At 47.0% G+C, this 13,583-nt stretch overlaps 1 protein-coding gene across 1 annotated transcript in view; it reads right to left on the bottom strand.

Annotated features, from left to right (window-relative positions):
• Positions 1-13,583, bottom strand: part of DOLPP1 (dolichyldiphosphatase 1) — a 17,529-nt gene extending 3,946 nt beyond the window's left edge. Inside the window, exons 1-7 of the mRNA XM_041406489.1 lie at positions 13,487-13,583; positions 5,218-5,318; positions 3,549-3,633; positions 3,188-3,287; positions 2,345-2,443; positions 970-1,098; positions 360-449 (exon numbers count right to left, since the gene is read on the bottom strand). Of these exons, the coding sequence (XP_041262423.1) occupies positions 360-449; positions 970-1,098; positions 2,345-2,443; positions 3,188-3,287; positions 3,549-3,633; positions 5,218-5,318; positions 13,487-13,562 (680 nt within the window). The 5' untranslated portion in view covers positions 13,563-13,583. The remainder of the gene's footprint in view (positions 1-359; positions 450-969; positions 1,099-2,344; positions 2,444-3,187; positions 3,288-3,548; positions 3,634-5,217; positions 5,319-13,486) is intronic.

Genomic DNA, 13,583 nt, shown 5'->3' with positions numbered 1-13,583 from the left:
AGTGCCCCTGCCATACCCGCCAAGCTGATCATTCCTTCCCTCTCCCCACACTCCCAGAACACCCACCCCATCCTCAGAGTACACAGCTCACGTGTGGATGCAAGATTATAAACAACTGCTTGCAAAATCCATAAGCCAGGGAGCCGAAATGGTACCTAAATGAGATTAAATTATTGAATCACACCCTCTAAGGCTCACCTTGCAGATGCAGTCATTAACCCACAACTTGGTATTTCCTTACTTTGAGCTATTCTACCCACAGCAGCCAAAAATTATCAGCTACATATCAGAAAATTAGTTAATAACTGCATCTGAAAGGTCAGAGCAGCAACAGCTCCTCCATTCCCAAGAGAACCTACCTTGCTTCTGCTCTCGTGACTGTGTATTCAAACCACAGGATGTTAGGAATGAGGCTGGTATCTCGGATTAAAAAGAACTCTGAAATTGGCCTGAAAAAGGACAATGTGGTGGAAAGGGGAAAATAATTAGACTTTCTTCACTGGAATTTTGATTTTAAAAAAAATTTAAAAAACCCCAAAACCCGCTCTACTTAACAGTACTACTCTATCACTTCAGGCCGTCAAAAAGATTCTTTGTTTGATTTTAAAAAAACATTTTTTCTTTCCTTATGCAATATTTCCAGACTATATTACATGTAAATAGCTCTGCAATTTGACTAGGTCATTAGACATTCATTAAGAAAGGTCTGCTGTTCATCTTGCAAAGCTCCTCCAGCAGGCTTGCCACACCTCACAGCTTTAGCAGGGCTTTACAAAACGTAGCAATTGATTGAATTCCCTCTTCCCCACCCTTATCAAGGACACATGATCCTTTGTATATATGCATGCACAAGAAAACATGGAGGAACAAAGTAGGTTACACAACAGCCAGTATGCAAAACTGGGACAGAGCCCAGGAATTCTCATTTCTAACATCCCTAACAAACCTCCACAGAATAAACAGACTTACCACGCAGCTATCCTCGGGAAGAGGGGAGTTAGGATCTCCTGTGTGAAGGCAAACCAGGCTATGGCCATGATGCTTCCTGCCACACCTCCATATAGGACTTGGCTCCAGGTGTGGTAAAGCAAATAAACCCTGCAGTGGAAGAGGAGAGTCACCAGACAGGCTTTAAAACAAAAGGAGCCAAGACTCAGGAGCTGAGGTGTCACTGGACTCACAGGGCGCGAGCTATCCTCCTGACATTAAAAGTGGATGTCTTTTTTCAGTAAAAAGCTGACAAAAATAGTGGGGGGTAAAAATTGGGGAAAATTCTTCCCTGCTACAGCAGCTTTGGCTTGGAGCACTTCTAGTTTGAGCTTAACTCAATAACCCTCCACCCATCTTCGGATCAGCTGAAGAACTAATACTGTTAGTTCCCACAAGAGACTTTTCCAAAGGCAGTAACAGGACAAGTCTCCTCCAGGCCACCAAAGCTGGGGCTTAAAGGCTTTTAAGAACATGGACAGCATTTTTTTTTGTGATTTTGGTGCTCTCCAATGTGACAGGCACAGTGGCTACAGGACCAATGTGCTCACTGTGACTCCATTCAGAGCTGCACTGTTGGCCTGAACAAGCTACATTCAAAATTCTTTTTGCTCACATATCATTATGATCATCTTATCTGACCTTCTGTCTAACATAGGTCACTTGATTTCCTCTAATTTTGTTTTAATTAGACCATATACTGCTGACAAATTTGTCCTGTCAGGCTTTTAAAATAATTAGTAATAAGTAATCAGCTGTAGTGTACAGTCAACTGTGCCAACAGGTAATTACTTTCCTGTGGAAAATGTGACCCTATTTCTAGCTTGAATTTGTTTGTTTTTCCAATTACTAGAGCTCACTTTACATTTAATCTACTAAAGAGAAAAAAAAATCATGATCACAGTTCCATTTTCTTTATCTATCTCAACACAACTAAATCTTGCAAGCCAACAGCTCTAAATGTTTTGATTAACTAATGCTCAAGCAAAACAGTGGGACTGCTCAACTGTAGCCATCCACATGCTGCAGACGCTGCTGTGCCCAGGCATGGGGCAATGCCTCCACACTGAGTGCTGGAAAAAGGGCAAGGCAGTGAGGCTGGATGGAGCATGGCACTGAAGCCCGTGGGGAACTGGCACAAGTTCAGCTGATTTGGGGTTTTGTAAATGCTTCTGTGAAGCACCACACACGGAGAACCTTTGTTTATTGAGTCTCATGGCAACACTTCTACAAAGCTCTGACTCCTGTGGCACAGTGGAGAATTAGGTGGGAAAGGCAGGGTAAGGAATGCCAGGGCTGCTGGCTGGGACAGGCCACGAGGCTGTATGAGAGCAGAAGAGGAACAGTTGCTGCATACCTGCTATATGAGACTAGCAAAGCCACTGTGACGAGGCAGATGGACAGCACATGTCGCCATAGCAAATCCAGAAACCTCGCATTGTTTGTTTGGTGCATTCTGAAAGACATGGAGAGCCATTAGCACAGGGCAGGGAGCTGAGCAGTCCTGACCTCCCTCCCTCTGAAACCCTAGGGAAGCTTTACTCCACTGGGGTCATGGGCAGCTCAATCCCATCCCAGCAGCAATCTGTCCCACTGGCAGAAGTTAAAGAGCAGCCAAGAAGCCACACGTGTTTCTCTCCAGCTGTGAACAGGGATTGCTGTGATGGAAGGCAGGATGCTCACACTGATGTGAGAGGCACGTGCTGGGCATATGCAACAGGGAGCCAAGACAGAGTCCCTCCATCACCTACAGAGCCAAGAGGAACTGAGTTTTGTCTTCCTCCACACATAGAGCCACGAGACAGAGCCATGCCTCAGCAAGAATTTCATTAAAGCACAAGTAAACCCAGTACTTGGTAAGGGAAGTCAACTAAAAAGTCATACAAGTGGACAGATGGTATTATCCAAAAGATTGTAGATAATCCCACTGAAACTGAGACAAAATGAAAAAGCAGCTCTTCATTTCTCCTCCCTATCCCCCATCTCCTCCCTCACACTGGGGCACCATCACAGCTTAGAGAAACTCCAGCCCTACATTCAGATTGAGACAGACATGCTCCAATCCCACCCGAGCCACAACAAATTGTGCAGGCCCTCAGATTTAATTCCATTATCCCACTCAAGTGACACCCAGCAAGGGAGCCACCCATTTCAGGTGTTTCAGCATATTAACAGCCAAAATCTGACCTGGAATTTTTACCTTAAATAAAGGAACAGAAAGGAATAGACAGAGAAAAACCACATGAACTGGGAGTGGCTGGACGGCATCCCATATTTTGTGGTCACTGTTGAATGGGCTTCTGGGAAGAGAAGAAAAAAGAAGAGTATGGTCAAGGTATGGTCAGCAGCTGGAACACTCCAGATGTGAAGCCAGACCGTGCTGCTGGAGCATGCACAAAGCTCACAGGACATGTCCCTGCTCAGGAAGCTCTGTCAGCTTTTTTACACCCAAACATCCACAGCCAACATGAGACAAAGGGGGAAAACCCCCCTAACTCCCCCCAGTCAGCATTCCACCCCAAACTCCCCTGACACCACCACACTCATGGTCCATACCCTACCTTCGCACGGCCGAGGCTCCCGGATTACATTTTTTATTAACCAGTTCACTGCCTCGTTGAACACCAGCCCTCCCAAGAAAGAGATCTGTGAAGGCAAGACAGCTGTGTCATCCCCTCTAAGAGATCCTTCTACTTACCAGGCTCTCTCTGTTGGTAAAACCCCAAACATTATGCTTCTAATTTTCTTTTTTGACTACTAGAGTTAAAACCAATGGCTTCCAAATTCTATACCTGAGAAGAAAAGTATTTATTTTCATCTCACTTTCTATGTGGCAACATATTGTGTACATGCAGCTTTTCAGCAGCTGACACACAGAAAGACAAAAATGGCACAGCAGGGCACTTCTGCCAGCACCTTGCACCACTGAGTGCAGAAAGTGACCTTTTTAATAGGGCAGGTTTTTGGGAACTGGCTTTTCCCAGTGACCAACAGGGGGAGTGCAGACACTGTTATTTGGGTAAATAGTTTAAAACAAAGGTGACTTTTTAGGCTTTCTGGCTTTTCCCTCTATGAATATTTTAATCTTGAAGCTGCTGTCTTCAGTCTAAGATGAATTCACATTCTGAGCTAAGCCAGACCTGGTAGCATTTATTTTTGCTCTTCAACTTCACAGTTCATACACCTCCCCTAAATTAGTCCTGCTGCTGTGATCAAATTCCCAGCTGGTGATGACACTGCCTCCTTAGCACTCAGTCCTATTCCACATGATGAAGCAATTTTTCACTCCACATCCTGAGCCACAGCTCAGGCTGCTGCAAGTCAGCCAGTGTCTCTCCCCAGCCCAGTGGTGACTACCCACACGAAGAACTGAGACTCAACCTCAACACTTGTCTCCTTACCAACACCAAACAAATCCCTGTACTGGGAATCCTATAAATCTGTGCAATAGTTACTCTGGCTTCTTTTCTCTTTTGGGCCAACACAAAACCTGTGAGTTGTCAAAACTGTACAGCTGCCTTCCCTAGTTAAAAGTCCTATTCCCTTGGGCCACTGGTTCCCATGACACTGCGGCCCCACATTTGAAATGTGCTGTCAAAATCCTTTCAGTGGCCCCTGTTTTATCTGTTTACTGAGGACAAATGCTACAAGAGGTTTATAAGTCCTAGAGGGAGCTTATCCATGACACTGATTCCCAACTACCTGGCAGAGCAGATAAAAAGCATTTTAAGAATTTGGATTGAAACAAGTCTTTTCTGCCCCTGGTATTCAACTCACATTTGAAAAGCAGCTCCTAAAGACAGATGCAATCCCTTGGAAAGCTTTAGGTTTTATTTTTATCCCCTTTTCTGCCTCAGTAGTTCAAAGAAAGTGCATCCCCCTGGGTTACACACACCATTTCCTGGATATGCTGCCCAGTGCTATGATCCTACTGGATCTTGGGAGTGTTCCCACTCTGCAACAGCATTCTGTACTTCCTCAGACATCTCCCTCGATGGCTCTGGACAGATAATGTCCAAAACACACCAGCATAACAGAGAAGTCAGAAAAGGCTGGGCAGCCTTTTAACCTGGTACGGGTGCTAAGTGTCTCCTGCTGTTCCCTGACAGGAAGATGGCTTTCCTCAGCTTGCTCCTTTTAGAGAGAAAAAGAAGTGTGAATACAGGAGCCCCAGGTGACAAAGGAAAAGACTTTTGTCATAAGGAGAGGCTGGGAAAGGAGAGGACTCACCGTGTGAAGCTCTCTCTTGAATATGATGAGTGTTACAAAGCCAACAATAATGAATATTGGACCAAGACTCAAATAAGCTAAAAGCTGGCCAGAGAAATCACCTGGGGAAACAAACGAGAGAAACCAATCAGTGTGAACTTCACAGGTACTTGCCTGCCACCACCACATGGGTCAGTCCGAGCCCTGCATCACAGAGGGGCAAACTCAGCAGTGCAGCAAGTCCCTGTGATCCAGAGTGACAGAGGAGCTGAGGCAGGGGGACAGCAGCGCTTCCTTGCAGGTTCAAAATCAAGGGTGAAAGGAACCTGGAATCATTCAGCAGAGATTACTGCCATCCACTTTACAACAATAACCATGGGTGTGGGCCCAGAGCCACTTTAATCCAACATGAGCACAGGCTGCTGCAAAAGAGGCAGCATCTTTCCCTTCTCCTCATTCCTATTTCTTCTCTGAGCCAGCAAACAGTCCCCAAACAAATCCTTTCCCACTCCCTCACCAAAATGGGTTAGTTTTCAGCTGGATCAGCTTCCTAATCTGTCTCACCATGTGTCTGCACAAACACCAGCATGAGCAAAATGGGAAGGAAAAAACAGCTAAACATAGCAGGAGATGTCAGGGAAATAAAGGAGATTCTGCCTTTTTAACCAGTAATCCACTTGTACCACACAGAGGGGGATTTGGGCCTCCAACCCAAATAATTAAGAGTCTAGTTATCCCCCAGGGAGAATCAGGGAGCAGCAATGGGGCCTCACAGAGGTCATAAGGTCCCTCAAAACCTTTATTCTGAACTGCAACAGACACAGAAGTGGGCAGCCACAGTAAGGAGCAGCTGTGCATTTTGATCCAAGTTTCTCTTGCCTCTCTTCCCCAAAAAGGAATGCATACAGAAGTATTTGGAGAAAAGATGTCAGCACAAATTCCGAGGACACAAAAAATTATCAGAGCAATTTTGCTCCAACATCAGCAATTTGTATGAGAAGAGCCAGAACTGTCTGCCAGAGAATCTTTAAATACAGAAGACACAAACTCGCTGTATGAACCCAGAGAGCAACAGAAGAGATGGGTACTTTGAGTATTGGTTCTCACAGACCAGATCCTCTCCATCCCATCACTGAACACAAAAGGCTCAGCCCCCACATAAATTGGTCCCTTCTTCCCTCCTCTCAAAAGGAAACAGGATGCCTCTGCAAGTCTGAGCATTGGACTCTTTCCTAGATCAATTCCACTGCAAGGCACCCAGGCTCTCCAGCCCACACACCCACATTTCAAAGCAGCACTTGGCAAAAAGGACTTTAACCTCAGCCTCTGAGTGCTGGAACTGATAAAAAAAAAACAAGTTATTGCTCCTTTACAACAAAGTTCATGCTGCTGCTGTTATTGCCACATAGTTGTGGTTACATCAGGTATAGTGCATGGAAGCCTCTGGAATTCCAAACTCTGGGTTAAATTTGGGAAGCAGCAACATCACCAGCAAGGATTACTAGCAGGAGTTAGGTGAAAGGAGGAAGATTTGGAGGACAAAACCCCCAGGCATGCTGGGCTTCCACTGAAGTGAGGTTCTGCTTTGGTTTTAACCCAAAAAGCATTGGAAGACACTGAATTTTAAACTTTTCTTGCTCCATATGGCAGGTTTGTCTTGCATCAGGTGCATTCCAAATGCTCCCAAAGCAATGGGTTATGGTAACACAAAGGGGATGTAAGTGATGGTAACACAAAGGGGATGTGACAGTACCAGTTACTTGGCAATAGACAAGCCCCTTATGGTTTTACAGAAATCACAAACTCTCAACAAAATGAGCTCTGTCATCAATGATGAGGGAATTCATGAGAGAAGGCACCTTGTCAAGAGACAATTAAACTACCCTGAAAGCCTTAGGAATACTTTCCAAAAGTCTCAATTCCAGCATTACCAAATAAAGAGAACTCATCATCAAGAGATCACCGTGTTTCAGATCACTCATTCTGTTAATCCACGGTACATAAAGGCTTAGACTTCCCCATTAAAAGCTATAATTTTGTCAAGTAGAAATAAAACCAGATTATTTATCTTCTCAGAGGGTTCTATTTCTTGTGCAGATGGTGGAAAGGTACTTAAACAAGTAGTCTTTTAATTTAAAGAGGATCAGCAGTGGTGAACTCAAAATCCTCTGTTATGTTATATCATAACAATCCCAATAAATCAAATCACCCAGACTTCACAGGCACAAAAACCACACCTGAGAGGGGAATCAGACACCATCACTCCCTCCAGGCACAAAGTCCTTCACTCAATCTTAACACAAAAGCTCCTCAAATATTTCAGCAGCCCATTTAGAGCAGATATCACTAATAGTACTTCATGTTCCTGTGGCTAATGGCAATTAAACACAGTCACATTCTGAAGCCGCTTTTTCTACAGAGGAGGCAAATAAACAGCTGGGCACTGAAGGCAGCACTGGAGCTACCCCAGGAAGGCACCACAGCCATCACAAACAGCCCCACTGGATCAGCAGCTCAAGGCAGAGCTTCAGTGAGTAACCCAGCTCGGAAGGACTGGAAATCCCCAGAGGAGGAGGCAAAGTGAGCTCTGAGAGAAAGGCCAGCGCTGCTCAGCGCTCCGGGGGCCTTGGAGCGTGATTACTTCTGTCACTCCCGTCTCCTCTCACGCTCCAGTGCGCTCCCAGACTTATTCCCAGGGAAAGGAGACGTGCAGGACAGCCACGGTTTAAAGTCCAGGCAGATCTAGCAAGCAGCACCCCTGCCTTTTTTTATAAAAAATTAATTTTCCTTTAATTTGCTAAACTTGGGAATTTTAAAGCAGTTCCTCCAACCAGCAGGAACAGAGACAAAATCGCTGCAAAAACGCAAAAAGAGAAACTGCTTAATATATATCTTGGGCTTCATTTAGTTTTAAATTCTGCTTTTTAAAAGTCCAGCCTTCCCTGGACATTATTTGCATCCTTTATTTTTGCTTTTTAAGCTCCAACTACCCCATTTTTGGGCAGCCAAGAGATAAGTACGTGCAGCACTATACATAGCTCAGACACACGCTATTTTTTTCAGTCTTCATTCAGCATCTACTTCTGCTCCAATTGAACATTTTACCCAGCATCCTGTCGGTGGAAATAGCTGAGCTTCATCAGATCTCCTTAACCTGTATAGGATGTAAAAATGTGAATCAACAGCCCCCAACCACATCCTACCACAAGACTGAGCTTTGCCACCACCACTTCCTATTGAAGGATCTATTTGTGGCACTGACACTGGTTGTGTGCTCTTGGCTAAGTGCATATGTGCAAGTTGCACAGACAACATGCAGTGTATGAGTGTCACTAAATCACTAGATGTTCATGATATAAAAGAGTCATTTCCTCTGCTTGTGAATATCCCCATAACACGAGCTGTGGGACAGCAATAATATCTACAGGAGGCTTCAAATTATGGCATAAAGGCAGGAATGAGACATAACTTCTGCAAGGAGATTAAACATAAACCCTGCATTAAAGCAGCCAAACAAGAGTGGGATCTGCTTCTTCCAGGAGATACTGTTCAGCTCTGGAATGAGCCCTGACTTGTGGGGCCTGCACAGAACCACAGGAGGGTTATCAGAACAAACATTCCAATAGGAGCTGCATGTGCTGATACTGAACAGCAACAAGAACTGCTGAGCCAAAGCACAGACACAGCACCTTTGAACCTCTTCACCCACTGACTGATTCTGCACACCTGCCCCTCCAACTCTGCCTGGCTGTAGGAAACATCCTGGAGACACTGGGAAAATGGGAATATTCTGTCCTTCTGCAGAGAAAAGGTTTGGCACACCAGGTTTCTCTCCGTAAAGAATTTGTCCAGTGTGAGAAGGTCCAGAAAGTCCCAGAGCTCTAAGAATCCCAGCTGCACTGAAGAGAGGAAGTTTTCTTTCTTTTCTCCAAATAATAATAAAAAACCCAAACAAACCAGGAACTCAATGTTTCTCCAGTGAAACTCACCCTACAGGCAGGAAGTCCCTGAAGATGAGTTTTAAGTCTGCAGCACAAAGTCATCCCATGCAAAGCAATGCATACGGGAAAAAACAACCCTAATTATACCCATGACATGACAGGATTCAGTTCAGTTGTTATCAAACAAAAACCCTCAGACTCAGTGAGTGCCAATACCTTCAGACTAGCATCCAGTGCTCTGCAGCAGTCAAAAAGGCAAGAAGAACATTTTTAAGAGCACAACAGAAGTTACTGTTACAGCACTACAAAAATTTATTATGCAATTGTGGTGTCACCAGCTAAAAAGGGAGAGTACACACAGAAAAGGCAAGTAGAATGGGGACAAAGATAAGTATGCAACAGCAGCCATTCAGAAAACATCAAATAAATCAGATTTTCAGCTGCAAAAGGAAAACAGATGATACAACAGTTCTATAAAGTCATGAATTATATGGAGAAATTGACAGCAAACAATTGCTGCCTCTCACTGCACATGAGAGAGTGTTTGATGAAATTACTGAGCAGTGGACTTAACAGAAAAGAAACAACAACCACATTAAACTACAAAGCTCAGTGCCAAAGATACCGTGAGATCCAAAGTGGAAATGGATTCAAAGAACAATTAGAGATACAGCTTTTATAAATCCATCAAGGACTTCACAGTCCTGATGCAATCACCAGCTCATTACTGGAAGGACACAGGGAAGAAGGATTACTCCTGCCTACCTGCCAGCAACCTGACACTATGCCAGATCATTCCTTGGTCTCACCAAAGCAGAGCTGGTAATATTAAATGCTCCAGGATCAAAAAATTCTGAAAGCAGCATCAGGATGATATTTTTACAGGCTGTCCTCTGCAGCAGCGTGCTTTAGCACACGCAGGCAGCACTGCCATGGCTGATTTTTTTTCTCCCTATGTTTAATCCTAACATTCCCTATGGGTAATATTTCAGTCAGGTCTCCAAGACTGCATTCCTCAGACCAGTCTGCAGTTGATTACCACAGCATTCATTTGCTGTTTCTCATTTATTTTGCCCAAAGTGGACATCACAGAAAGCCCTGGAGAGCTGTGCAGCCACACAAGCAACTAAGGATGGGTCTGATGTATCACTATTGATAAGGAAACATTAGATCAGAACAGGGAGTGCCTTTCTGGAAACACCTCTCCCCTTCACAGTCAGAAGCAGAAGCTCAAATCCAGGCTTCTTCTGCCAGGCAGGAACCAGCAGTGACAGGTTTTTACCCGGTCCCAGGGAGCAGGACCATCACCCATGGCAGATGAAAGCTGGGGTTCTGCACTGGAAATCTTTAAAGATGTGAGATTTTCAGAGGTGGTTGCCACAGCAGCTCAGCAGCCTCTGGGATCAGCCAAGAGCCGAAGCTGTTTGCCACAGAGCAGTGCATGACATGCCAAGAGAGCTTAATAATTGATGTTGGTAAAAGCAGGATCTATTTCTCGTTCCGACCCTCTCAGCAGCACAAGGCTGCATTAACTCCACTGTGCTGAGCACGCTGCCAACACCACTCCTGTATAAATATACATTATCTAGGCACTTTATGGACCTGGACTTCAGATGTGCTCAGGCTGAACGTAAAGAGCTTTCTAAATAAAGTTAAGAGCACTTTCCCCAAATCCAGGTAAAAGCTCCAGCCCTATGGTTTACTGCAAGTCATTCTTTTATACCAAAGTGTTGTCTACCTTGCCTCAGTAAAGCCTTTAATACTGCTTTCCACAGTATTCTCCTGGAGAACATCCACAGCTTGGATGGGTGCTCTGTTTTCCAGGTAAAAAACCTGTCCAGGCCCAGACTGGTGGGGAATGGAGCTAAACCCAGCTGGGGCTGGGCTCAGTCCTGAGTCAGGTTCTGTTTCATACATTTATTAATGAACTGGCCAAGGAGATCGAGTGCACCCTCAGCTCACTGATGACACCAAATCTCCCTGTGCTGGACACTGCTAAGGCCCCACCTCAGATCCTGGGGGCAGCTTCGTGCCCCTCACAACAAGAAAGACATTGAGGGGCTGAAGCATGTCCAGAGGAGAGAACAGAGCTGGGGAGGGATCTGGAGCACCAGGAGCAGCTGAGGGAGATGGGGAGGCTCAGCCTGGAGAAAAAAGGAGGCCTGGGGAGACCTTCTGGCTCTGCACAACTCCCTGACAGCTGGGGGCAGGCATCAGGCTCCGCTCCCAGGGAACAGGGACAGGAGAAGAGGAAACAGCCACAAACTGCACCAGGGGAGGTCTAACTCGGATATCAGGAAAAGCTTCCTCACAGAAAGGGCTGCCCAGCCCTGGCAGAGCTGCCCAGGGCAGTGGTGGACTCCCCGTGCCTGGAGGGATCTAAGAGCTGTGTAAATGTGGCACTTGAGGATGGGGTTTAGTGGTGGCCTTGGCAGTGCTGGAGGAACAGCTGGACTCTGTGATCTCAGGGGCTTCTCCAACTTAAATGATTCTATGAAAATAAATTAACAAACTTTTATACCTCCAGCTGCTTTATTATTTTAGTCCTTTGTCTCCACTTTCATACACACATTTTATCCAAGACAAACACAGTGCCCATCCCCTCCAAACACAACCCTAAGCTGGGTGGTGATTTACCCCTCCACACAATCATCTCCTCCCTTTGCCTAAGAGCTCTCAACGCAGAGAGAAAATATTCAGGTTATGTCACACTGTTCAAGATCTGACAGATAACCCTTGAGCAGCGATTTCCACCACCTTCATTTCCCAAACCAATCCAACAAATGGAGCACAGGACGCTCTGTGTATACTGCCAGGTTCAGATAAGGAGATAAGACACAAAGATGAATATATCAGTGCTACTGGCAAGATTACTTCCCATCTCTCCCAAACTGACACATTAATATATTTGAGAAGGGGGATGGCAGAGGAGCTGACAGTGTGGAGGAAAATGCAAGACAGAAAAGGAAATGCCAGTATTTCACATAAAGCATCAGAGAAAACCATGAAACAGCCATAAGGGGGAATGCCAAGAAATAATGCACTTCCAGTGCCAGATATTTTTTCAGTGTTGTCACATTTCAAGTCTCCTAGCTAAATGGGCACTTTCAACCCAGAAGATCCCTAAGCACTTTAAAAGCTTTAGGAATTGCACTGCTGAGAGGACCTTTCATCATAAACTAAAATTCAGTTAGTGAAACAGGACATACAGCAACACTCCATGGCAAGTTGGGGGTCTCACTAGAACTGGAAATACTGAGAACAGTGTTTAGACAAGATTTGGATTTTGAGCAATTGGTTAATACTGTAACTCTGACACTTCATTTTTCTATTATCTCTGATTATAACAAGCACCCAAACCCAGCACAGCACAAAGCACCCACAGGAGCTCCAAAGGACCACAGGTACTGATGGGACACAGTTTAGGCATATGCCAGCTAAACACAGACCCATTTGCTCTTGCACATCAGGAATTCATTCCACCCGGCTCAGGCTGCAGGCTCTTAGTGGATCATACCTATCCCAGCTGGAACAGCCCATCCTGCACTCAGGCACCCATTGCTCCTCAACGCTGCCAGGACACAAACCCACCTCGCCAACAGCTGAGCCACAAAACATCCTGTGCCTGGAGTGCTCGGGCCATTTCCCTCAGCGCTGACTGCCCAAAGCGCCCCCAGGAAAACCACCAGGTCCAGCTGGGACAGGGACACCCGGCCACCCCCACTCCCAGCACAGCCCCCAAGCCCCCCGGCAGCCGAGCCCACCCAGGGGACACGGCCACCCTGGCACATCCCCGCTCCCCGGGGCGGCACGAGGGACCCCAGAGTCCGCCGGCACGGTGACACACCAAGCCAGACCCTCAGGGCACGGAGCAGGGAGGTGACACCGACACCAGCACGCTGCTGGGGCGGCAGCGGGAGCTGCTGACCGTGGGTGGGACCCTCGCCTCAAAGCCGGGGGTACCACACATGGCCAGAGGGCTGCAGGGGCGGCGAGGCGGCGGTGTGGAGCGGGCAGGGCGGCGGTGGAGGGCCCAGAGGCTCCGGGATCCCCGGGACGGAGCCGCCCCTTCCGAGCCCATTCCCGGTCCCCTTCCCCGACCAGCCCCTCAGCCCGGAGCCCCCACCGCGCATGCGCAAAGCCGCTCCCGCCGCGGCTCCCAATCTGGCAGAGCGCCTCGCCGCCCCCAACGCGCACGCGCGCCCTGCCGCCTCAGCGCTGCTGCTCAATGGCTCACAATTTGGCAGCCGCCAGCGCGGCCCTCGGCGGCGCCGGGGGGCGGCGGGAAGGGGCCCGCCCCGCCCGGAGGCGCGGTGGGGACGCCCGGCAGCGGCGAAACGGAGCGTTACCTGCAGGATACTCGACGTGAGTGAGGGAGACCGGCCGCCACGGCGCGGGCAGCGAGCACTCCCCGACTGCGGCCATCTTACCCGGATACCGGGCCGG

This window comes from Onychostruthus taczanowskii, unplaced genomic scaffold, assembly GCF_017590055.1.
Source record: "Onychostruthus taczanowskii isolate IOZ18803 unplaced genomic scaffold, ASM1759005v1 scaffold25, whole genome shotgun sequence".
Lineage (NCBI taxonomy): Eukaryota > Metazoa > Chordata > Aves > Passeriformes > Passeridae > Onychostruthus > Onychostruthus taczanowskii.
This window is presented reverse-complemented; position numbering and strand designations above follow the sequence as displayed.